Raw genomic sequence first — 26801 nt, 5'->3', positions numbered from 1 at the left:
TCCCACTTCATACCCTGGATGAATTTTTTTGAAAAATATTGACAAGGGCAGCTATGACTTTTCGAAGCCTCATCCTCCCACCAGCTCTGCCAGCTACAAACACACTCTACCGTTCTGCTCACACTTCCCAGCAGCTCTGCTAATGATTATCAAAGGCAGAGCTGTTTCACTTGCGTGCTGTCTTAGCCAAAAGCCTGGCAGATGCCTCCGAGGGTCTTATTTAGATACTCACTTCATAATTTCCTGTCATGATGAGTTTAGCAAACTTCCTGGATCCTGCAACGTTACAGCGCTCTCCAATGTTAACAAAGTTGGTGTGAGGGCCGATCCTGAAGGGCTCTAGACCTTGAAAGGAGAAGCATTTTGAAAATTTTCTGAAAATGCATGTAACGACATGAGACAGACAGAAAATAAATGTTTTCATGAAAAAGAAAAGAAGTTTCTGTGCCACAGCCCGTCTGACTAGCTAAGGAGACCCAACGTGTAAAAAGGGTCATGGCCATCCCCCCTAGGGATATTTAAACACAACAAAAGGCTCTATGTTTATAACCAGAACTCTCAAAAGAAGAAATGTTTCAGGGTTTTAAATTGCAAATTTCTCTCAAGAGCTGAATCATATCAGCTCTGAGAAACAAGGAAAAATTATCATCATATTCTTATGTAACCAAGAGCCTGGGGCAAAAACCATGAAGTTAGAATCTAAGGACTGCTCTACAGCTGTCCATTCAGACATCGGCTTGAAGCCTGATGGAGCAAGCGTTCTTAATCCCACCAACAGTGTGTTTAGAGCTTTATCTCGTCTCTTTGATCCAGAAGCCAAGAACGAGTAACCAGCAAGGCCGAACAGGGTCACGAGGAAGGACCTGGGCTGAGCCATGGGAGATGGCTGACTCTGGGCAAGCCACCTGGGCTTTCTGCTCCTCCTTCCTTATTTGCAAAGGAACAATATCATCTCCACTATTACAGGCTGATTTAGGGGCAAATATCAGATAATTAATGTGGACACATTACACTGAGGTAAAAAAGCAACATGCAGCATACAGTACCGCTACAGGAAAAGGCCTTTAACTGGTTTTGTTCTACTCATTGTATCTACAGTATTAGGAGCAGAAGTCTTGCTAGATGGTTACAAGCAGGCTCTCGGGAAGCCAGCCTTAGGGTCTGAGTCCTGCACAGCCGACTCAGTGAACACTCTGGGGCACTTCTCGCAGAGCCTCTAAGCTTATAAAATAGAGACAGCAGAAGTATCTGCCTCACAATGTTACTGTAAAAATGAGACTAGGTAACATTGATAAGCGTTATCAAGCTTATAAAATTAGCACCAGTTGTTCTTGTTAATAAAAGGAAATGGCTTTTGAGTCCTTTCCCAAAGCATTGGTTGAGGAAGAAACAGACATGAGGGAGAGGAAAATAATGAAGATAGGTAATTACAAAACTATTCCAGGTCTTCTGTTCCCCAACTGGGAAGACTATCACTTTCCAGTTTGGGCTGTGATTTCCTTTCCCATTGGTAACATCCTCACAGCCCCTCCCCTCCATGTCGACCCTTAGTCAGACCCTGGCGTTCCCAGGGAAGACAAGCAGGGCTGCCAGCATTTAAATGGCGAAGAGAACCTGTGGTGTTGCCCTAAAAGCATTTCACACAAAGCATTTCTGATCTATTATGAATGTGAAGTATCTGACACAAAAACTGCATTGTTCTCAGACTTCCCTGGTGGTGCAGTGGTTAAGAATCCGCCTGCCAATGCAGGGACACGGGTTCAAGCCCTGGTCCAGGAAGATCCCACATGCTGCAGAGCAATTAAGCCCGTGCACCACAACTACTGAGCCTGCGCTCTGGAGCCCGCGAGCCACAACTACTGAGCCCACGTGCTGCAACTACTGAAGCCCGAGCACCTAGAGCCCGTGCTCCACAGCAAGAGAAGCCACTGCACTGCAACGAAAAGTAGTCCCCGCTCTCTGCAACTAGAGAAAGCCTGCGCACAGCAACGAAGACCCAGCGCAGCCAAAAATTTAAAAATAAATAAATAAGTTAAAAAAAATTTACATTGTTCTCAAGTCTGCAATTTATAAAAGAACAATTAAAAAGAGTATATTTGGTGCCATTCTTTTAAAATCTGATTGAAGGTGATTTTTAAAACAATTTAGAAATAGCACATGAAATTCAAATCAGAAGAAAGAATTCTTTCATTCTTACACATAAACTCTTTAAAAATCATAACTAAATGGTTCTTTCATGTTTCCATTTTGGCAAAGGCTAACAATTTCAACTTAGTCCTTGGCTGAAGTCAATTAATAGCTTTAAGATCTAAGGTTAAAAGAAACTATCCTACCACACCTTTCTCTGACAAAAGCCACTTTTTCAGGGTAGGGAGTGTGTCATAAATCACAAATCCCTCTTCTTCTAATCTCATCCCGGCTTCTAGAGTATAAAAGGAAAAAAAGGGTAGCCTGAAGAGGCATATTTCTAACCCAACTTTATTTTCACTCACTGGGAGTAATTCTATACAATATGTTCTGAGTGAGAAAAGTGGGTATTACTTTTGCTGTCACTTTTATTTTATTTCACTGTCATTTTATTTCATTTTTCTTAGGAGAGCATATGGAACAAAAATACATCAATTTAGAGAAACATTAAATTCTCCATTATTAGGGTGCATAATTCCATATGTGTGCTATTTGCAGGTTCTCTCAAAATCTGTATACACTTTTTTTTTTTTTTTGCTTAAAGATACTATCTAAGAATACATCATTAAAGTATTATGGGAAAAATATAAAATTTAAAGTTATTTTTCTAATAGTTGGCATGATAATCTATTTTACTAATGTTCCTTTTGTGAATATCAGAGCTCATTCTGAAAAAGGGAAGCTGCCTACTCCACAGGGCTGTTGAGAACAAAACAGAATAATAAATATCACAACTCTTTGTAAAACCTAAACACACAGCCAACATAAGAGCATGACAATAATGTTATAGAAGCAAACAAAATTTTCTAGGAAGAGGCTACCATCATTAAAAAACCTTAAGCCTGGGCTAGATTTTTTAGGAACTAGCAGCAAATCTGATGATTAAAAGTGTTAGGCTGTGGCCTATGTACGTTTTCAAAGCAGTGCACAATACGTTTGACCAAGGCCACTACCTGTGCTTTCATTCACATTTCCCTGAAGTCAGTATCTTCCCGCTCTCACCCCTAAAAAAAACCAAAGCGTCCTTTACTAGAATTCATTTAAGTACCAAGAAAAATATGTACACTTCTTTGACCTAATAAACAAGTTCTGTGGCAGAAATATCACTACCACGTAGACTAAACATACTAACAATCTACAAACGATTTCTGAAATCATAAAAAATCATGTCTTTATGACTTACCAGACAGTAGCATATGCCCTTCGAAAACAGTGGCAGGTGGAACTCTAGGCTTATAGTTTTTCACAGCTTCAGCAATTTCTCTGAGTTAAAAGAGAAAACACAATATCCATTAAATCCAAACAAAATTCAATTAAACTAATTTCCACCTATGAAATTAAGTCTGTTTAATATAATTATATACCTAGTTCCAAATGTAAAGCAGCAACTGTGCTTTTCAGTTTTCTCAGTAATGCAGAAAATGAATCTATAATCTTTAACATTTCTGTATCTGCCCCGTTGCTGTGCACTGATTGTACCAAGTTCTGTGCTCACAGATGTGAACCTACAGACGTGATGGTTTGCACAAACGCTAATAGCAAATCTCCTCCACCCCTTCCCAAACCTGAAGATATCCTTAACTCCATCAAATCCACATGGTAATTTAAAAGAAAAAAAGGCTTCATTGTTGAGAAGGAAAGCAAATAGGAGAGGAGGTGCCAGGAGTGAAGGAAATTAAATCCTTTAGGTCTGTTTTCTTCAAGCACACATATATGGTAAGGAGGGTAAAGAGTAATACATCACTGAAACTCCAAAATTATTACTCCTAAAAATTTGTTTTAATTATTCATACTCTTTTGAACCTTATCAGCTTTGATGAAATATGTCTTCTGATCAGCCTGGAAAAATCTGGCTGCTCTACTAAATTTATCAGGACCAGAATGAACTGCTCACTCTACTGCCCCCCAAATGAGTATGTGAATGGCAAAGTAAAAGCAGCAAATATATATGCAGAGATAGATAGACATACACACACAAACCCACACACACAGGTATTTTTAAAACAACTCTTTCACAAATATCTCTATTTCGTTTCTTTTTATGGCTGAGTAATATTCCATTGTATATATGTGCCATATCTTCTTTATCCATTCATCCGATGATGGACACTTAGGTTGCTTCCATGTCCTGGCTATTGTAAATAGAGCTGCAATGAACACTTTGGTACATGACTCTTTTTGAATTATGGTTTTCTCAGGGTATATGCCCAGTAGTGGGATTGCTGGGTCGTATGGTAGTTCTATTTGTAGTTTTTTAAGGAAATTCCATACTGTTCTCCATAGTGGCTGTATCAATTTACATTCCCACCAACAGTGCAAGAGTGTTCCTTTTTCTCCACACCCTCTCCAGCATTTATTGTTTCTAGATTTTTTGATGATGGCCATTCTGACCAGTGTGAGATGATATCTCATTGTAGTTTTTTTTTTTTTTTTTTTTTTTGCAGTACGCAGGCCTCTCACTGTTGTGGCCTCTCCCGTTGTGGAGCACAGGCTCCGGACGCGCAGGCTCAGCGGCCATGGCTCACGGGCCCAGCCGCTCCGCGGCATGTGGGATCTTCCCGGACCGGGGCACGAACCCGTGTCCCCTGCATCGGCAGGCGGACTCTCAACCACTGCGCCACCAGGGAAGCCCCTCATTGTAGTTTTGATTGGCATTTCTCTAATGATTAATGATGTTGAGCATTTGTAGTGAGGTGGATGGACCAAGAGTCTGTCATACAGAGTGAAGTAAGTCAGAAAGAGAAAAACAAATACCGTATGCTTAACACATATATATGGAATCTAAGAGAGCTTCCCTGGTGGCGCAGTGGTTGAGAGTCTGCCTGCCAACGCAGGGTATGTGGGTTCGTGCCCCGGTCCGGGAGGATCCCACATGCTGTGGAGCAGCTGGGCCCGTGAGTCATGGCTGCTAGGCCTGCGCGTCCGGAGCCTGTGCTCCACAACAGGGGAGGCCACAGCAGTGAGAGGCCCGCGTACGGCAAAAAAAAACAGAACCTAGGGGTAAGATGGGAATAAAGACACAGACCTACTAGAGAATGGACTTGAGGATATGGGGAGAGGGAAGGGTAAGCTGTGGCAAAGTGAGAGAGTGGCATGGGTAAGCTGTGACAAAGTGAGAGAGTGGTATGGATATATATACACTACCAAATGTAAAATAGATAGTAGGAAGCAGCCACATAGCACAGGGAGATCAGCTCGGTGCTTTGTGACCACCTAGAGGGGTGGGATAGGGAAGGTGGGAGGGAGGGAGATGCAAGAGGGAAGAGATATGGGAACATATGTATATATATATAACTGATTCACTTTGTTATAAAGCAGAAACTAACATACCATTGTAAAGCAATTATATTCCAATAAAAATGTTAAGAAACAAAAAACACAACTCTTTTTATAAAGAAGGAGATAATCTTAAAAACAAAAAGAGATCCAAAGATAAGCTATCCTCAACTACTGATAACTTTCAGATATTATTTAAAAGATGTTATGTTTAAAAAATTATAGAGACTCTTCACAGAGTCTATCATGGAAGTCAACAAACTCAGTGCAACATTAGGCAGTTCAGTACAGTGAACGTATTATAGGCATGCAAGCAGACTGGCTCAAAATATGATCATCAGTCACTCTAGGGAAAAAAAACAAATACAAACAGTCCTCAACTGTGTTTTATTCCACTCAATTCCAATCTTTCCAATCTTCTTATAAACCACGAAACTGCAGGGACTTAAACACACCCTTCGCCATGCCCTTGTCTCCCACCCCCTTCCTTCATGCCCTCACTCTACAACATGGGTTAAGCAGTGACTGTGTCAGGCGAGGTGAAGACGCTCCTGTTGACCTCAAGGTGCTTGTTGCTTATTGTCTCTTCCTTTCATGAGAGAATCTAGTGGAGGCAGGTATTTGCCCACAAGAAATATCGGCTGTCCCTCTTTGAGCACTGGAATATTATTCAGGTATTTAAAGGTAGAGTGTTAAGATATCTAGGATTTGCTTCAAAACTACAATGAGGTATCACCTCACACCAGTCAGAATGGCCATCATCAAAAAATCTACAAACAACAAATGCTGGAGAGGGTGTGGAGAAAAGGGGACTCTCTTACACTGTTGGTGGGAATGTAAATTCATACAGCCACTATGGAAAAAAGTACAGAAGCTCCTTAAAAAACTAAAAATGGAATTACCACAAAACCCAGCAATCCCACTACTAGGCATATACCCTGAGAAAACCATAATTCAAAAAGAGTCATGTACCACAATGTTCATTGCAGCTCTATTTACAATAGTCAGGACATGGAAGCAACTAAATGTCCAACAACAGAAGAATGGACAAAGAAGATGTGGTACATATATACAATGGAATATTACTCAGCCATAAAAAGAAACGAAATTGGGTCACTTGCAGAGACACGGATGGACCAAGGGACTGTCATACAGAGTGAAGTAAGTCAGAAAGAGAAAAACAAATATCGTATATTAATGCATATATGTGGAATTTAGAAAAATGGTACAGATGATCTTATCTGCAAAGCAGAAATAGAGACACAAACATAGAGAACAAACGTACGGATACCAAGGGGGAAGGGGAGGTGGGATGAATTGGGAGATTGGGATTTACACATATACACTATTGATACTATGTATAAAACAGATAACTGATGTGAACATATTATATAGCACAGGGAACTCTACTCAATGCTCACTGGTGACCTAAATGGGAAAGAAATCCAGAAAAGAGGGGATATATGTATACGTATAGCTGATCTACTTTGCTGTACAGCAGAAACTAACACAACATTGTAAAGCAACTATACTCCAACAAAAATTAATTTAAAAAAAAAGATATGTAGGATTTGCTTTACAATAGTCTAAGGGAAAAAAAAGTTGGAGAATAAATAGGAATAGCAAAATGCTGAAAATTATGGAAACTATGCAATAGGTGCATGGGGGTTCATTTTATTATTTTTCTACTTTAATTTTTGGAATTTTTCATAATATAAAGTATCTTAGTTTGCTAGGGCTGCCATAACGAAATACCACAGACTAGGTAGTTTAAACAGCAAAATTTATTTCTTCAAGTTCTGGAGGCTAGAAGTCTCAGGTCAAGGTGTCAGTAGGACCGGTTTCCTCTTAGACCTCTCTTTGGTTTGTAGCTGGCTATCTTCTCCCTGGGTCTTCACATGGCCCCTTCCTGTGTGTGCCTGTGTCCTCACCAGTCACATTGGATCAGGATCCATTCATATGACCTCATTTTACCTTAATTACCTCCTTAAAGGCCCTACCTCTAAATACAGGTACATTCAGAGGAATTGGGGATTAGGGCTTCAACCTATGAATTTTGGGGACACAATTCATCCCATAACAAAAGGTAAAATACTTAGAAAGGATTATCACCTGATATGATCTGGTGTCGTACCACAGCACCCGCCAACTATATTGACCAAGCCGTCCATAGCAAAATCCTGCATTTAGGAAAAGAAAAAGTTTCAGAGAGTTCATCTGAATTCTAAGCTCACCACTACCAATTCAGCAGAAAATCTGCATTTCCTGAATAACTAATTTTCCATTTAAAAGAGAGCTAAACATACTTAACTCTAGATATCAAGCTTTGATAAGCCTTAGACATAAGGTTAAAAGCAGAGACCAGTTCAGATACTATGAAATGCAATGAGATATTTGCCTATCTGATCACGATAAAGTTTTTTTTTACCCATATGCTGAGCAGAATGAATGGGAGCTAAGTAATTCATTTTCCAATAATACGTATTCAGTTTTTAAATTTAAATTCAAATGTTTAAAGAATTAAAAATTCAGTTCCTCAGTCACAACAGCCACATTTCAAGTGCTCCAATGACCACATGTGGTAGAGGCTACACATGTGGCTACATATATTGCACAGTGCAGGTCTGGAGTTCAACCACAGTTGGTTTGAAAGCTGGAGTTTAACCACAGCTGGTTTGAAAGAAGCACAAGATAACCGAGAGAGAGGAAGTCAAGGAAGTGAGAAGTCAGAGTATTGAAAAGAGCATCTACATAAGGTACTGAAAACATAAGAATTAAATGAGAAATAGTTTAGGAGAGAATGTCGGTAAGCCAGAAGCTAAAAATTCAAGGAATGAGGGAAAAGAGATCCAGGGGTTAGTGATAAGGAGGGGTCATGGGTAGTATGGTTTCGTGACCTGGGATTCAAAGATGGGAGGTGTATGTGAGAGAAGGAGAATGGGGGAGGTGACAGTGGGGAGCTAGGAGACATAGACTCCACCCAGCAGTCTGCGGGGTGGAGGGGACCACCTGGGAGGGCTGCAGAGGAGAGCCGAGTTTCAGTTAGTTTGGGCTGGACCTCTCTGAGAATTTCCCAATAGCCACTAGTACCCACTGTGGAGAAGGATGCTGACAGTGAGCCCCTCCCTCTGCCTCCATCATTTTAATTCATCTTAAGCTTTTATTTTTTATATATACACTGGGATTTCTTTAGGGGAAAAGTCTACTTCTAGATATTCTAAATCAAAAATTCCATTTCTCTATCTCTTAAAAACGAAGTGAAAGAGGATTCTTGACCTTTAAGTGCATGGCCATCACGTGCGGAGTTTCATCATATTCACCGAAGGTATTGGGAAGACCTAAGAAAGTATATTTCAGCCATTACTGGAGATTACTTTAACAAATGACATAGTATTTGTAAAGGCTTTAGGTTAAAATGTTACAAAAATATTTATAATTAAATCGTGATTACTTGCAAAAACAAGTAAGAATTCTTAACATTAAACATAATAAGTACAGAGACTCCATACCAGACAACAACAATAAAATCACAGAGGAAAATAAACATCCATTATTTCTTTTCTATTTGAAAGAAAAGCATCACTGCTACATGAGACAGAATTTCCCTACCCCTATCCCTCCCTTTTCTGTATAGGAAATTCATTCTTGTCTCCTAGACGCCTAGGGGTAGGGGTTGGAAGAGTACCACACATGCTTTGAACTAATGAGCACCAGACATGCAATTAAAAACAAGCAAAACACAACCCATCTCCTCTCAAGTAAGTTTTCCCAAGTAAGACTTTAGCATCTAATTTTGCAATTTCCTGTTTTATTTATTATCCCCTTCCAGTTATCTTACTCCTGGTGGGAAATAAAATTTACTGCACATTAAAATGTACATATTTGGAGAAAGAAGGCTGGAAAATGATTTTTAGCCCCAAGTAGTTAACTGGTGCTCAGAAACATTCACCAGGAAATCTGGTTAACCCAGAATGGATTACCAATATTAAATGGATAGTCTGAAAATTGTCTACATTTATCTTAGGAATTTTTATATACCATTAAGTCCTAACTTTTAAAAAGGAGAAAAGTAACAGGCTCTTTTGTCGATACAGTGGAACAAAGAAGAGGGCTCTCTCTCTCACGTTCTTTGCACTCATCTCTTTGGCCACGCCCACATGGCAAGGACTGTCACCAATTCCAAGGCTCTGGCCAGATAAGTTATGACTAGACTTCATGCCCCCAAGTTCTGTCCACTTCTGACTCTTTCAGGCTGAGCCAAACTGTTCCTTCAAGTCTAGAGGGAAACAGTGGTCTAGACCCGAATACTCTTCATTTAGAAAATTCCTATTGAAAGTCAACTATATACCAAGACCTGCAAAACAAACTCTTTTAATCCAGATCTGTTATCCTATCTACCCAGGTCTTGTGTATTTGCATTTCCTATGTGTGACTCCCTTGAAACACACACCTGCGTTGGGATAACAGAGGACATAGGCTGTTGTACATTTTCCAATTGTTTCAATAAAAGGTCTCATTTCAGCTGCACCCAGAGCACAATTTAATCCAATGCTGGAAAAACAAAAAGAAGGTATTAGAAGTACCCTCTTCTATTCTAAATATTTATACATATAAAAAGTTATGATAAAGAAAGGAGTACATTTAAAACCAAGCAGATAGTAAGTCTCCTGATTCAAAGCAAGTTTATTCAGCTCCAGTCAAAGCCAACTCACTGAAGTTCCCTGCAACACTAAATATTTCTGCCCATGTCTCCAACATTAGATGCTGCCTACGGATGTGACTCCTTAAATAAGTTCACCGTTTAGTTAATGGTATACCATGAAACAGAAATGTCTGCGAACTACCACTGCTAATAAACACTGGAAAGCAATACTTAAGAGAAAGAAAAAGGAAAATCTTGGAGGTAGAAGGAACATTAATGGCACATGGAAGCCACTTCGGGGGTCTTGAAGACCAAGACTCAGTCCTTGCTCCAACTGAATTGCAACGTGACCTTGCACTTAGAATTTGTCCTCTTATAAATTAATTTGTAACCAAGGGGCTCTCTGTTTTGCAAATGAAACTTACTGCAGACTAAAATAAAATAGATCAAAGCAGAGCTGCTAAAACCCCTCCAAAATCACACTCAGTGGGAGCTGCTGAAGTCTTCAGGAATTCAAGAATTAACTATGAAGTGACAGGACTATGTCATCTTTTATTTTTTCACATTTTACTTTTTTTCTTTGACTATGATTTCTAAGTGCAATGTGATATACTAGATTAGATCCTGAAACAGAGAAAGGACATTAGTGGAAAAACCTGAAACCAGAATAAAGTCAGGAGTTAGTTAATAGTAATATACTTTTAGTTTTGACGAAAGTACCACAGTTAATGCAAGATGTCTCTTAGAAAAAACTAGATGAAGAGCATATGGGAATTCTCTGTACTATCTTTGCAACTTTTCTGTAAATCTGAAATTATTCCAAAATAAAAAGTTTATTTAACAAATACCCAACTCCCATTCCTGATAAAAACTCTTAGTAAACTAGGAATAGAGGGGAACTTCCTCCGCTTGATAAAGAAGGTCTATAAAAAACCTATAGCTAACATCATACTTAATGATACAGAACTAGATGCTTTCCCCGCAAGATCGGGAACAAGACAAGGATGCCCGCTTTCACCTCTTGCTAAACATCATGCTGGGAGTCCTAGGTGAGGCAATAAGAGAAGATGGAAAATAAAAGGTATACAGATTGGAAAGGAAGAAATAAATTTGTCTTTGTTCACAGATAAGACTATCTGTTCTAAAGAATCATCTAAAAAATTCTTAGAACCAAGGTTGTAAAGCACAAGCTTCATATACAAAAGTCAACTGTTGACCTATATACCAGCAATGAGCAATTGAAATTTGAAATACGAAACACATTATTTACAATGGCACCAAAATAAATGAAATACTTGTGTATAACTACAAAACTCTGATGAAAGAAATCAAGGCAGATCTAAATAAATGGAGATCTATCCGATGTTCATCAACAGGAAGACTTAATATAGTTAAGATGTCGATTCTTCCCAATTTTATATACAGTTACAAAATGCCAGTAAAAATTCCAGCAAGTTATTTTGTGGATATCAACAAACTGATTCTAAAGTTTACATGATGAAGCAAACAACCCAGAATAGCTAATACAATTAGCTACTGTAGAAGAATAAAGTCAAAGCACTGGTACTACTTGACTTCAACACTCACTGAAAAGCTAAAGGAATCTCTGGTATTGATGAGAGAGCACAGACAAACAGATCAATGGTGCTGAACAGAGTCCAGGAACAGAATCACACAAATACAGTCAACTAATCTTTGACAAACGAGCAAAGGCAATCCAATGGAGAAAGGATTGTATTTTCAACAAACAGTACTGGAACAACTGGACATTCACATCTGAATACATTAATCTAGACAAAGATCTTACATCTTTCATAAAAATTAACGCAAAATGGATCACGGACCTAATTGCAAGTTGCAAAACTATTAAAGATATAAATATATATATAACAATTACATAGGAGAAAAATCAAGGTGTCCATGGGTTTGGAGATGAGTTTTTAGATACAACACCAGAAGTAGGATCCACGAAAGAAAGAAAGAAAAAAAAATGATAAGCTGGACTTCACTAAAATTACAAACTTCTGCTCCACAAAAGATATGGTTAGGAGCATGAGAAGACAAGCCACGGACTAGGAACAAATATTTGCAAAACACATATGCAGTATCCAAAATATTTTCTTTAATTTTTCAAACTCAACAATAAGAAAACCACCCAACTAAAACAATAAGCAAAAGATCTGAAGAGGAGAAGCTACCTCAAGGTGTTGTTGCCAAAATTAAAAGAAAGAACTCTCATAAAGCACTTAGAACCAAGCCTGGCACACAGCAAACTCTCAATAAATATCTACGACTCTTATTTTTATGGCCAAGGCTATAATAACAGTGAATAGAGTGCTCTGAGAAGAACATCGACCTGGGCTGGTAAGAGAGGGAAGGGTCCCCAGAGAGGACCCTAGAGATGGGTCTGAAAGGCTCACGTGGCGGGGTGACCCTGCAGGGCAGGCATGGCCTCCAGGCAGGAGTAGAACGTGCACGGAAAAGGCACAGGAGGAAACTGTATAGACTCTTGGAGCTTCCATCTCACTCATGGTACAGAAGTTAAACCATTTTGATCAGAAAAATAGAGAGATGTTACAAACTAGAATGTAAAAGCCACGTTAATTTTAAAGATAAATATCTGAGCTTTAGAATTCCCACCTTATTTCAAACTACACTACTTCTGGTTGTTCCACAAGCAGGGAGTGAAAACACCTTGCAAAATTTTTAAGTGCTGATAATAGATTTAAAGTGTTGTTAGCAGGCCAAGCCAGTCTTAAACTATAAGGGGGAAACTTACAGACAAAAAAGCAACTTTCTGGTGGGCCCAGGGCGTATGAGAACTCTCCCCCTCCCTCAAATCGACCCATTTAGGCAGTGTCTTCTGACGTCCTCAGGGCAGTCAGAATGTACTTCAAGGAAAGACAACATCTCATACAAGTGGTACCATAGAAATATAGAGAAGCAATCCCCTCCTGGGTCACAGTCTGTAGTCATCAGAAGAGATCCCCCCAAAAGGAATGGAGTCAGAAAAGAATCATCACTCACCAGAGTGGGTCTGCATGAGACACGCTGATGACAAACGCCTCCCCGGTCTGGCCAGAGAGAGTCCGCCCACTTTTATCAACAATTGTCCCTGAAATCTGAATTGAACAAAGTAAACTGTCAACAGCATAGACTTGAGGTATGAATACAGTCACAGAAACAAAATAAAATGAGTAAGCTGACTTTCTTTGTTTTTTTACAAGGAAGAGAACTGTGGCACTCAAACTCCAAAGCAGCACTGTTTTCTTTAACGGTCAGAACAGATGAATGCAAAGTGCCCAGGGGAGGGGTTGGAAAGCCACAGAAACAGAGAAAAGGGAAAGTCACGGAGACAAAAGCAGTGTCCAGAAAAGCTTTAGGATTCACACCTCCAGTCCCACTGGAGAAGACTTCCCCACAGATACCTCAGGTTATCCTGGTCTCCTGCTGTTCAATATCTGATTCATCTAACACCCCTGTTTGACTCTATTCTATTCTCACCAAGCAATGGGGGCCTGCCTGTTGCATTAATGAATTGGCAGCATGCTGTCTCTGGTGTTGGATGCTTCACGGTCAGCACACCAGTCCATCTGCCCTCAGGCCCTAATGAGAGTGAGCCTTTGGCTTTGGGGAACAAGTTCAGCCAGGCTTCTTTGGAATAGCCTGCCTTCCACAAACCACTGCTACATTCATTTTCTGTACATTTCCACGAATAAGACTGCTATTGATCTAGAGGTGGTGGAAGAAGGGAGGTGAACCAAGCAAGAAGCTGGTTCCTAAAAGATACTATCAATAGTTCCATGGCAGGAAAACAAAAACCCCACCCTCAAAATGACAGTATTAATAAAAACCAAAATTCATCATGCAAATATTTGAGAACTTACAAGGATAGGCCGGGGAGCATACTCCTCTTCAAAAAGTTTGTGGACTGCAAACAAGGCTGCCTGTCAGGGAGAAAAAGGACACCTTTGTTTCTGAAAGACTGTGACACAGGTCAGCCTAAATGTCTGATCAGAATGCTCCCTTACCCAGACCTCTTCAGATAAGATACACATCACGTTCTCTGGGGAGGAGAAGGAGAAACACGTCCTCCTGATAACGCACAACCCCAGGGCCCCTTTCTCAAGGGTAACACTGTACATGTTACAACAAAACAAATGCTGACTGAAAGTCCCTCCATGAACTAATACTTCCTCTGAGGAAGGGCTGAAGAGCTACTCTTTCTTCTTTTGCTCAGTCAAAATTAAAAATAGATAAATAAGAAGCCTCTGCTTTCCACAGCCTCATATATACATGGTAGGTACATGAACCAACAGTGTATGTCATTGCAAAAAAGAGTATGAGCTAGAATGGGTTGTAAAGGCACAAATCCTGTGTCAATCTGTACCGTCCATGTTTTATTAAGTTCCGGGACCAGACACCAAGGTCCTCCAATGCTCAAGGCCGTTCCACATCGGAACTCACTGACACAGAGGGCCGACAGCACAAATTAAAACTATAGTGAGGTAGTATTTTTCAGCTATCAGATTGTAAAAGATCAAAAAGTTCAACAGAGGGCTTCCCTGGTGGCGCAATGGTTGAGAGTCCGCCTGCTGATGCAGGGGACACGGGTTCGTGTCCCGGTCCGGGAAGATCCCACATGCCGTGGAGCGGCTGGGCTCATGAGCCATGGCCGCTGGGCCTGTGCGTCCGGAGCCTGTGCTCCGCAACCGGAGAGGCCGCAACAGTGAGAGGCCCGCGTACCGAAAAAAAAAAAGTTCAACAGAGAGGGTGTGGTGAAAGCAGCACTACTGTGCACTGCTTGCTGACTGGAGGATAAATGAGTACAATCTTAGAGGGAATTTGACACTAAAACTCAAAATTAACAGTGCCCAGACCCTTTAAACCTTGCAATTTCACTTGTAGAAATTTATCTTCAGAGACACTGTGCAAAAACGTTATGTATGAGGATATCTACTTTTTATTCTACACACTTATGTACCTTTGTACATATACAAAGAATATAATCACATACACATATGTACACGCGTCACGCACACTTTTATCTGCATGGAATCCCTGTCAGGACCCTCACACCAGTGAGAGTAGTGGTCCATGGGGAAGACGGCCGAATACCCAGGGAATAGGAAACAGAAGGATATTTACTTTTTACTCCATACATTTATGTGTCTTTTTTTTTCTTTTCTGGCCGAGCAGCACGGCTAGCGGGATCTTAGTTCCCCAACCAGGGATAGGACCCGGACCCTTGGCAGTGAAAGCGCCAAGTCCTAACCACTGGACCGCCAGGGAATTCCCATTTCTGTGTCTTCTGAATTTTAGAACCATGCGTATATATTTATTACCTATGCATCTATGTACATATAGTAGCTATATATGAAAATATTTACTTTCATAATTAAAAAACCATTTTTTAAAAGTTAGAAACATAACCTTTTGAAGTTTCCTTCATTCTACTGGACTCAGTTAAAAATATTCAAGAATAAAATGGGCTTGGCGAAGAAGATGGCGGAAGAGTAAGATGCGGAGATCACCTTCCTCCCCACAGATACACCAGAAATACATCTACACGTGGAACAACTCCTACAGAACACCTACTGAATGCTAGCAGAAGACCTCAGACCTCCCAAAAGGCAAGAAACTCCCCACGTACCTGGGTAGGGCAAAAGAAAAGAAAATAAACAGAGACAAAAGAATAGGGATGGGGGCTTGCCTGGTGGCGCAGTGGTTGAGAGTCTGCCTGCTAACGCTGGGGACACGGGTTCGAGCCCTGGTCTGGGAGGATCCCACATGCCGTGGAGCAACTAGGCCCGTGAGCCACAACTACTGAGCTTGCGCGTCTGGAGCCTGTGCTCCGCAACAAGAGAGGCCGTGACAGTGAGAGGCCCGCGCACGGTGATGAAGAGTGGCCCCTGCTTGCCGCAACTAGAGAAAGCCCTCGCACAGAAACAAAGACCCAACACAGCAAAAATAAATAAAATAAAGAATAGGGCCGGGACCTGCACCAGTGGGAGGGAGCCGTGAAGCAGGAAAGGTTTCCACACACTAGAAGCCCCTTCGCGGGCGGAGACTGCGGGTGGCGGAGGAGGGGAGCTTCGGAGCCACGGAGGAGAGCGCAGCCACAGGGGTGTGGAGGGCAAAGCAGAGAGATTTCCGCACAGAGGATCGGTGCCGACCAGCACTCACCAGACCGAGAGGCTTGTCTGCTCACCCGCCAGGGCAGGCAGGGCTGGGAGCTGAGGCTCGGGCTTCGGTCAGAGCGCAGGGAGAGGACTGGCGGCGTGAACACAGCCTGAAGGGGTTAGTGCACCACGGCTAGCCAGGAGGGAGTCCAGGAAAAGTCTGGAGCTGCCGAAGAGGCAAGAGACTTTTTCTTCCCTCTTTGTTTCCTGGTGCGCGAGGAGAGGGGATTAAGAGCGCTGCTTAAAGGAGCTCCAGAGACGGGCACAAGCCGCGGCTAAAAGCGCAGACCCCACAGACAGGCATGAGACGCTAAGGCTGCTGCTGCCGCCAACAAGAAGCCTGTGTGCGAGCACAGGTCACTCTCAACACCTCCCTTCCGGGGAGCCTGTACAGCCCGCCACTGCCAGGGTCCCGGGATCCAGGGACAACTTCCCCGGGAGAACGCACCACGCCTCAGGCTGGTCACGCCAGCCTCTGCCGCCGCAGGCTCGCCCCGCATCCGTGCCCCTCCCTCCCCCAGGCCTGAGTGAGCCGGAGCCCCCGAACCAGCATCTCCTTTAACCCCATCCTGTCTGAGCGAAGAACAGACGCCCTCCAGTGACCTACACGCAGAGGCGGGGCCAAATCCAAAGCTGAAACCTCGGAGCTGTGCGAACAAAGAGAAAGGAAAATCTCTCCCAGAAGCCTCAGAAGCAGCAGATTAAAGCTCCACAATCAACTTGATGTGCCCTGCACCTGTGGAATACCTGAATAGACAACAAATCATCCTAAGTTGAGGAGGTGGACTTTGAGAACAAGATGTATTATTTTTTCCCCTTTTCCTCTTTTTGTGAGTGTGTATGCTTCTGTGTGAGATTTTGTATAGCTTTGCTTTCACCACTTGTCCTACGGTTCTATCCATCTGTTTTTGTGGTTTTTTTACATTAAAAAAATTTTTTTTCTTAATAATTACTTTTTAATAACTTTATTTTATTTTACCTTACTTTATTTTATTTTCTTTTACCCTCTTCCTTTCTTTCTTTCTTTCTACTTTTTCTCCCTTTTATTCTGAGCCGTGTGGATGAAAGGCTCTTGGTGCTGCAGCCAGGAGTCAGTGCTGTGCCTATGAGCTGGGAGAACCAACTTCAGGACACTGGTCCATAAGAGACCTCCCAGCTCCACGTTAATATCAAATGGCGAAAATCTCCCAGAGGTCTCCATCTCAACACCAACACCCAGCTTCACTCCACGACCAGCAAGCTACAGTGCTGGACACCCTATGCCAAACAACTAGCAAGACAGAAACACAACCCCACCCATTAGCAGAGAGGCTGCCTAAAATCATAATAAGGCCACAGACACCCCAAAACACACCACCAGACATAGACCTACCCACCAGAAAGACAAGATCCAGCCTCATCCACCAGAACACAGGCACTAGTCCCCTCCAACAGGAAGCCTACACAACCCACTGAACCAACTTTAGCCACTGGGGACAGACACCAAAAACAACGGGAACTACGAACCTGCAGCCTGCAAAAAGGAAACCCCAAACACAGTAAGATAAGCAAAATGAGAAGACAGAAAAACACACAGCAGGTGAAGGAGCAAGATAAAAACCCACCAGACCTAACAAATGAAGAGGAAATAGGCAGTCTACCTGAAAAAGAATTCAGAATAATGATAGTAAAGATGATCCAAAATCTTGGAAATAGAATAGCCAAATACAAGAAACATTTAACAAGGACCTAGAAGAACTAAAGATGAAACAAGCAACGATGAACAACACAATCAATGAAATTAAAAATACTCTAGAAGGGATCAATAGCAGAATAACTGAGGCAGAAGAACGGATAAGTGACCTGGAAGATAAAATAGTGGAAATAACTACTGCAGAGCAGAATAAAGAAAAAAGAATGAAAAGAACTGAGGACAGTCTCAGAGACCTCTGGGACAACATTAAACGCACCAACATTCAAATTATACGGGTTCCAGAAGAAGAAGAGAAAAAGAAAGGGACTGAGAAAATATTTGAAGAGATTATAGTTGAAAACTTCCTTAATACGGGAAAGGAAATAGTTAATCAAGTCCAGGAAGCACAGAAAGTCCCATACAGGATAAATCCAAGGTGAAACACGCCAAGACACATATTAATCAAACTGACAAAAATTAAATACAAAGAAAACATATTAAAAGCAGCAAGGGAAAAACAACAAATAACACACAAGGGAATCCCCATAAGGTTAACAGCTGATCTTTCAGCAGAAACTCTGCAAGCCAGAAGGGACTGGCAGGACATATTTAAAGTGATGAAGGAGAAAAACCTACAACCAAGATTACTCTACCCAGCAAGGATCTCATTCAGATTTGATGGAGAAATTAAAATCTTTACAGACAAGCAAAAGCTGAGAGGGTTCAGCACCACCAAACCAGCTTTACAACAAATGTTAAAGGATCTTCTCTAGGCAAGTAAGACAAGAGAAGGAAAAGACCTATAATAACAAACCCAAAACAATTAACAAAATGGGAATAGGAACATACATATCGATAATTACCTTAAATGTAAATGGATTAAATGCTCCCACCAAAAGACACAGACTGGGGGCTTCCCTGGTGGCGCAGTGGTTGAGAGTCCACCTGCTGATGCAGGGGACACGGGTTCATGCCCCGGTCCGGGATGATCCCACATGCCGCGGAGTGGCTGGGCCCGTGAGCCGTGGCCGCTGAGCCTGTGCATCCAGAGCCTGTGCTCCACAACGGGAGAGGCCACAGCAGAAAGAGGCCCGCATACCACAAAAAAAAAAAAAGAAAAGAAAAAAGGGAGAAGACTCAAATCAATAGAATTAGAAATGAAAAAGGAGAAGTAACAACTGACACTGCAGAAATACAAAAGATCATGAGACATTACTACAAGCAACTCTATGCCAATAAAATGGACAACCTGGAAGAAATGGACAACTTCTTAGAAAAGCACAACCTGCCAAGACTGAATCAGGAAGAAACAGAAAATAGGAACAGACCAATCACAAGCACTGAAATTGAAACTGTGATTAAAAATCTTCCAGCAAACAAAAGCCCAGGACCAGATGGCTTCACAGGCGAATTCTATCAAACACTTAGAGAAGAGCTAACACCTATCCTTCTCAAACTCTTCCAAAATATAGCAGAGGGAGGAACACTCCCAAACTCATTCTATGAGGCCACCATCACCCTGATACCAAAACCAGACAAGGATGTGACAAAGAAAGAAAACTACAGGCCAATAACACTGATGAAAGCAGATGCAAAAATCCTCAACAAAGTATTAGCAAACAGAATCCAACAGCACATTAAAAGGATCATATACCATGATCAAGTGGGGTTTATTCCAGGAATGCAAGGATTCTTCAATATACGCAAATCAATCAATGTGATACACCATATTAACAAATTGAAGGAGAAAAACCATATGGTCATCTCAATAGATGCAGAGAAAGCTTTCAACAAAATTCAACACCCATTTATGATTAAAAAACCTCCAGAAAATAGGCATAGAGGGAACTTTCCTCAACATAATAAAGGCCATATATGACAAACCCACAGCCAACATCATCCTCAATGGTGAAAAACTGAAACCATTTCCACTGAGATTAGGAACAAGACAAGGTTGTCCACTCTCACCACTCTTATTCAACATAGTTTCGGAAGTTTTAGCCACAGCAATGAAAGAAGAAAAGGAAATAAAAGGAATCCAAATTGGAAAAGAAGAAGTAAAGCTGTCACTGTTTGCAGAGGACATGATACTATACATGGAGAATCCTAAAGATGCTACCAGAAAACTACTAGAGCTAATCAATGAATTTGGTAAAGTAGCAGGATACAAAATTAATGCACATAAATCTCTGGCATTCCTATACACTAATGATGAAAAATCTGAAAGTGAAATCAAGAAAACACTCCCATTTCCCATTGCAACAAAAAGAATAAAATATCTAGGAATAAACCTACCTAAGGAGACAAGAGACCTGTATGCAGAAAATTATAAGACACTGATGAAAGAAATTAAGGATGATACAAATAGATGGAGAGTTATACCATGTTGTTGGATACGAAGAATCAACATTGTGAAAATGACTCTAGTACCCAAAGCAATCTACAGATTCAATGCAATACCTATCAAACTACCACTGGCATTTTTCACAGAACTGGAACAAAAAATTTCACAATTTGTATGGAAACACAAAAGATCCCAAATAACCAAAGCAATCTTGAGAATGAAAAACGGAGCTGGAGGAATCAGGCTCCCTGAATTCAGACTATACTACAAAGCTACAGTAATCAAGACAGTATGGTACTGGCACAAAAACAGAAATATAGATCAATGGAACAGGATAGAAAGCCCAGAGATAAACCCACGCACATATGGTCACCTTATCTTTGATAAAGGAGGCAGGAATGTACAGTGGAGAAAGGACAGCCTCTTCAATAAGTGGTGCTGGGAAAACTGGTCAGGTACATGTAAAAGTATGAGATTAGATCACTCCCTAACACCATACACAAAAATAAGCTCCAAATGGATTAAAGACCTAAATGTAAGGCCAGAAACTATCAAACTCTTAGAGGAAAACATAGGCAGAACACTCTATGACATAAATCACAGCAAGAGCCTTTTTGACCCACCTCCTAGAGAAATGGAAATAAAAACAAGAGTAAACAAATGGGACCTAATGAAACTTCAAAGCTTTTGCACAGCAAAGGAAACCATAAACAAGACCAAAAGACAACCCTCAGAATGGGAGGAAATATTTGCAAATGAAACAACTGACAAAGGATTAATCTCCAAAATTTACAAGCAGCTCATGCAGCTCAATAACAAAAAAACAAACAACCCAATCCAAAAATGGGCAGAAGACCTAAATAGACATTTCTCCAAAGAAGATATACAGACTGCCAACAAACACATGAAAGAATGCTCAACATCATTAATCATTAGAGAAATGCAAATCAAAACTACAATGAGATATCATCTCACACCTGTCAGAATGGCCATCATCAAAAAATCTACAAACAATAAATGTTGGAGAGGGTGTGAAGAAAAGGGAACACTCTTGCACTGCTGGTGGGAATGTGAATTGGTACAGCCACTGTGGAGAACAGTATGGAGGTTCCTTAAAAAACTACAAATAGAACTACCATACGACCCAGCAATCCCACTACTGGGCATATACCCTGAGAAAACCATAACTCAAAAAGAGTCATGTGGGCTTCCCTGGTGGCGCAGTGGTTTAGAGTCCGCCTGCTGATGCAGGGAATACGGGTTCATGCCCTGGTCCGGGAAGATCCCACATGCCGCAGAGCGGCTGAGCCCGTGAGCCATGGCCGCTGAGCCTGCGCGTCCGGAGCCTGTGCTCCGCAACCGGAGAGGCCACAACAGTGAGAGGCCCATGTACGGCAAAAATTTAAAAAAAAAGAGTCATGTATCAAAATGTTCATTGCAGCTCTATTTACAATAGCCAGGAGATGGAAACAACCTAAGTGTCCCTCATTGGATGAATGGATAAAGAAGATGTGGCACATATATATAATGGAATATTACTCAGCCATAAAACGAAATGAAATTGAGCTATTTGTAATGAGATGGATGGACCTAGAGTCTGTCATACAGAGTGAAGTCAGAAAGAGAAAGGCAAATACCATATGCTAACACATATATATGGAATTTAAGAAAAAACAATGTCATGAAGAACCTAGGCGTAATACAGGAATAAAGACACAGACCTACTAGAGAATGGACTTGAGGACATGGGGAGGGGGAAGGGTAAGCTGTGACAAAGTGAGAGAGTGACATGGACATATATACACTACCAAACGTAAAACAGATAGCTAGTGGGAAGCAGCCGCATAGCAAAGGGAGATCAGCTCGGTGCTTTGTGACCACACAGAGGGGTGGGATAGGGAGGGTGGGTGGGAGGGAGAGAGAGGGAAGAGATATGGGAACATATGTATAGGTATAACTGATTCACTTTGTTGTAAAGCAATTATACTCCAATAAAGATGTAAAAAAAAAAGAAGAAAATGGAATCAAGGAATTTGCTTTAACTTTAATAATGGCTATTACAATCTCCTCACTACGTTAGGGGATGCACCCCAGCCCCCAGCCCAGCCCAGCCCCTTTTTTCTCCTTTAACTCACCTTGGCATTGGCAGTATCAAAAATAGTTTCAATGAGTAAGATATCAACCCCACCATCCAGAAGCCCTTTGGCCTGCTCTTTGTATGCTTCAACGAGTTCATCAAATGCTGCAAAAAACAAACCACACCCAGGATATTAGTCATGGACATCCTCTGAAAGCCCAGGACACGCTGAGTTCAGGCCTGGTGCCAGGTGAACTGACCACTGCTGGTTTATAATACATAATTTAAGGGCAACACCACCTTTTGTAAGAAACATGGCAGTGATGCAAGTTAAACCAGCAAATTGAACACAGATGCTCCTAAGCACTTAGCACACGGGCTCACTTCCCATGTGTGAGCCGAGAATGAGTGGCTGGGTGGAAAGGTGTTTGATTTCTTGAGCCCTGGCTCTTACTTTTAAGATCTTTAATATAGATCTTTCCAGGGATGGTGTTAATCAATTCAGGGATGAGTGTGAGGAACAACAGGAGAAACGTGTCACACTGATCTGGATACAACACCGGTTGCATCACATTCTCTCACACCCTCTAAGGTAAAAGTCTGCGGTCCTGTAGATTTTGCTCCTGCCCTCTGACACCAACTCTGTCAGAGAAGAAACCTGCCTGGGGGGCAATTTCACTCTCAAACACAAAAGTGTCTAATCACTCCTAGATAAAATTTTTGTTAGAAATGTCTACTTCCATCTGAGAGGTCACCCCTCTCCCCATTTGATCTCTCACCCAAGAAAGAAAAGATGCTCATATATTCAATAGAGAAGCCTACTTCATCCTATTCAGCACAAGAGACAGGAAACGTTAGCTCCTCACTGCCACACGTCAGCCCAGAATGAGCAACCCCCGGTGGAAAGTGTGGTATCTGTCACCAAAACCTACAATCCACACTTGCCTGAACTTGCCTTCTACACAGAACTCATTACCACGCGTAGCATCATTACTATTCTGCTCTAATCATTCAATACTTTTTGTTTTTTTGTAGTCTGATGCTTAAGAAATTGCCCTAGATTTCTAGACTTTTCATACACTCTCAATGCAAGTATGCTTACAGATGGTGGTTTACAACGTTTACAATGCTAGCATGCATATATAGCTTAGACTGTTTTCTGATAAATAAAGTGGGAGTCTAGTGGGTTATCCTATAACTGACCAAGGCCTGGTATCTATATTTGCTCAACTTCTCAGTTTAAAGTTTTATTTTGATTGGTTTCATTTCCGCAGCTCATAAAGAAGCCCAAACACAACAACATGCACCTTTGAAAGCAGGCTCAAAATGAGTAATACTAATACTATGACTAATACTAGCTCACTTTTTATCTTAATGTCTACTACATTCCAGGGACTGCTGTAAGCCCTTAAGTCACAATAATCCTTAAGTAGATGCTGGTATTGGCCCCATTTTACAGATTTATAGATTACTGAAACACAGAGGTACTTGCCCAAGGTCAATGATTATATCTCATACTCACTGATGTTCCTGTAATCTGGTCTTTCCACAGATGGGGACACAGAGAGTGTCTTGTTAGTTGGACCCAGAGCTCCTGCCACATACCTCTTAATTCCTTTAGGAAAAGAAAAACAAGTGTGAAATCCCTAAACAGCTCATAAGTTAATACGCTATCAGATTTCCCCTAGAACACAGGTATACAATCCTTTGTCCGTAACTCTGAAATCCAAAAAGCACAAAAGCCCCACTTTTTTCCTTAATTCATTTGACAACAAAACTTGACCTCTCCTAAACTACAAGAGGCTATTTATAGTCTTTACCTCACTTAGTGGACGATTCATAGATTTTACTGCAAACAGATGTTTGATTATGAGGCTGTCCTGGATCCCACTGAGGAAATTATGAAATATAAAGTATGTGCACATGTTACCGCCAAGTCAAAAACTCTGAATTCTCACACATGTGGCTTCAAAGAATTTCAGTTAGCAATCCTTTCCTATCACCATAGCTATGCTTGAACAAATGCTCTCTCTCCCTAATCTTAAGAAACCCTGAAGGTCGTGAACATAGGTTTTGCAAAAGTTCTTCACAGTAGCATTGATCTTGAAATGCTCTCCACTGCTGTACTACAGGGCCTTTGCTGGGGGAAAATATTAAATCACGATTAACAATTATGAAGCCTGAAATTCAAGTATGAAGCAGATCAAATCTCACATTAAAACTCTTTCATGAATGTTTTAATAAGCTTTCCTCTAGGCTAGAGTCTAGGTGCTTCTAAAGGAGCCGGAGATATTGTGTTTCTTACATATGGGAACACAGGGCAGGGCCGCAGTGCTCATCACCTTTGGTGGTTTTAACCAGGTGGTTATGCTTTACCATCTAACTGGAGCAAACTACCCACTAGCTGATAGCCCAGCCTTTGAACAGCTTACAAGCCCCGATATTCTTTATCTTCCCCAAAGCTGAACAATAACATGGGTGTAAGAAAAACGTCCTTGTCTTTCCCTGCTTTAGCTGGTTTGATAGCCTCTGACCTGTGACTTTGTTGGGGCAACAGTCTATGCCCTTCTGATTTCAACATTATCTCTCAGAAACGGAGCTCCTATAAATTGCTTCAGTCTTCATCAGTATGCTGTGTCTAACTTCCCAACAATTTTGCTTTACATCTTCCCTGTTGGCAATAATTTCACGTTTCCAAATCTTAAGGGGCAGGTATTTCTTCCATTCCTTTCCCACCCTCAAAGCCTCCCCTGCAGCTGGTGCCCAAGTGTTCTTATGGCAGCCAGCCAGGAGGCTAGTTACTTCAGGGAGGCACTTTTCAAATCCCAGTAAGACTGATTCTCATGCCACCCTCTTTGTGTGGTACACAGCGCCTTCAAAGACACTAGTGGTATGAAGTAGAAGATGCTCAAAAGACAATCTTTCTTTACCTAAATAAGGCAAAATCACAGGGGTGAGGGAAGCTTTCAAGCGAGAAGATCAAATATCTTAATGATCACCAATGTAACCAAAACAGCTGTGCCTCAATAACCAAAAGACGTACTTCCAAAGGGAGACAAATCATTTTAGCTGTAAATGTACAAGGAAGTCACAGTTCTACCTACAAAGTTAGGATAAAACACCCAGTAGAGTAAACACAGCGTAAACCCTGAGCCCAAGGCCCAAGGAAACAGAGTCAATTCAGAGGGACACTGAATGCTTGACTATGAAACTGCAGAGAAGTAACCTACAAACAAGTACGTGATGGTGTCTGCAGTGCTGCTGTAGGCCAACTGTCGCAAAAGGAAAAGGGGCAGTAAGGACAGTATATTATAGCTGAGGATGTCAAAGGAAACATCTTTGTAAAAAAAAAAAAAAAAAAAGGAGAAAACTGTTCCTTACCTGTCTGGAGAGTTATCTCCTCAGCTGCTTTTCTGGCCACTCCCGCAGAGCACTTGTTCATCCTGTAGGCCTAACACATCAACTGCAAATGTTAGTTTGTCCTTCTTTCCCTCCATAAAATAAGGAATTCATGACCTTCTAAAACACAGTTTTATTCAGTAAGGAAAGGTGGAGTGAATTAGTTTGAGGTCTGAATGAAATCTTAGTCAAAAAGGCCTACCAGCAGCCCCAGCCTTGAGGGCAACAGGAAAGGCAAGAGTCTTTGGGAACTGCTTTTACGGTCTTCCACAGAACCATGAGCCAGCTGGCAAAAAGGGCAATCTCCGGACGTCTGGCATGTCAGAATAAGCTGATGTAGTGAAATATTCTGAGTTAGAAGAAAAAAGCATAGTAATGGAAAAAGCAGGGGCTTCAGAGACAGAAGACGTGGGTTCTAAAACCAGCTCTGTCACTACCTGCCAGGGTGGTTCCCTTAGGAACTCCTCCAGGTCCTGGCTTCCTACACCGTACAATGGTGGGAATCAGTGGGTCTCAAGTTTTTGTAGATTATGAAACTCTTGAGAATTTGGAGAAGGGCCACGAACCCTCTCACTAGGAAATAAAGCAAGCATGCAGAAACATACAAAGTAGTGCCAGCAAGTTTTACCGAAAAACACTCAAGCCCATTCATTTACGTATTGTCTGTTGCTGCTTTTGCACTATAATGCTAGCGTTGAGTAGTTGCAAAAGAGACAGTACTAGCCAACAAAGCTTAAAATATTTACTGTCTGGCCCTTAACGGAAAATGTTTGCCAACTCCTGCCCTCAAATAATTCCCTTGATAACCCACAAGGCAAGTGATTTCACAAAGCCCCATCACCATAAGGGAAAACAGTGTCAGAGAACTCAGAACTATGTGCATGAACACAGAGGCAAGTTCTGGAAAAATCCCACCCAGAAATGGGGACCTCAGCATCTACCATATATTTTCATCATTAACCATTTACAAAACTTGAATATGGAAGCATCCTGTTGACTAAAAAGAAATGAAATCCTTTACC

General features: G+C 41.4%; 1 protein-coding gene across 3 annotated transcripts in view; it reads right to left on the bottom strand.

The window, feature by feature from the left end:
• Positions 1-26801, bottom strand: part of MTR (5-methyltetrahydrofolate-homocysteine methyltransferase) — a 295663-nt gene that overhangs the window by 253228 nt on the left and 15634 nt on the right. For all 3 annotated transcript variants that reach the window (XM_060125740.1, XM_060125742.1, XM_060125741.1), the window contains exons 4-13: positions 25762-25831; positions 23903-23995; positions 22439-22545; positions 13993-14052; positions 13133-13227; positions 9914-10014; positions 8740-8801; positions 7576-7643; positions 3371-3450; positions 233-345 (exon numbers count right to left, since the gene is read on the bottom strand). In XM_060125740.1, the coding sequence (XP_059981723.1) occupies positions 233-345; positions 3371-3450; positions 7576-7643; positions 8740-8801; positions 9914-10014; positions 13133-13227; positions 13993-14052; positions 22439-22545; positions 23903-23995; positions 25762-25831 (849 nt within the window). The remainder of the gene's footprint in view (positions 1-232; positions 346-3370; positions 3451-7575; positions 7644-8739; positions 8802-9913; positions 10015-13132; positions 13228-13992; positions 14053-22438; positions 22546-23902; positions 23996-25761; positions 25832-26801) is intronic.

Source organism: Lagenorhynchus albirostris, chromosome 16, assembly GCF_949774975.1.
Source record: "Lagenorhynchus albirostris chromosome 16, mLagAlb1.1, whole genome shotgun sequence".
Taxonomy (NCBI): Eukaryota; Metazoa; Chordata; class Mammalia; order Artiodactyla; family Delphinidae; genus Lagenorhynchus; species Lagenorhynchus albirostris.
This window is presented reverse-complemented; position numbering and strand designations above follow the sequence as displayed.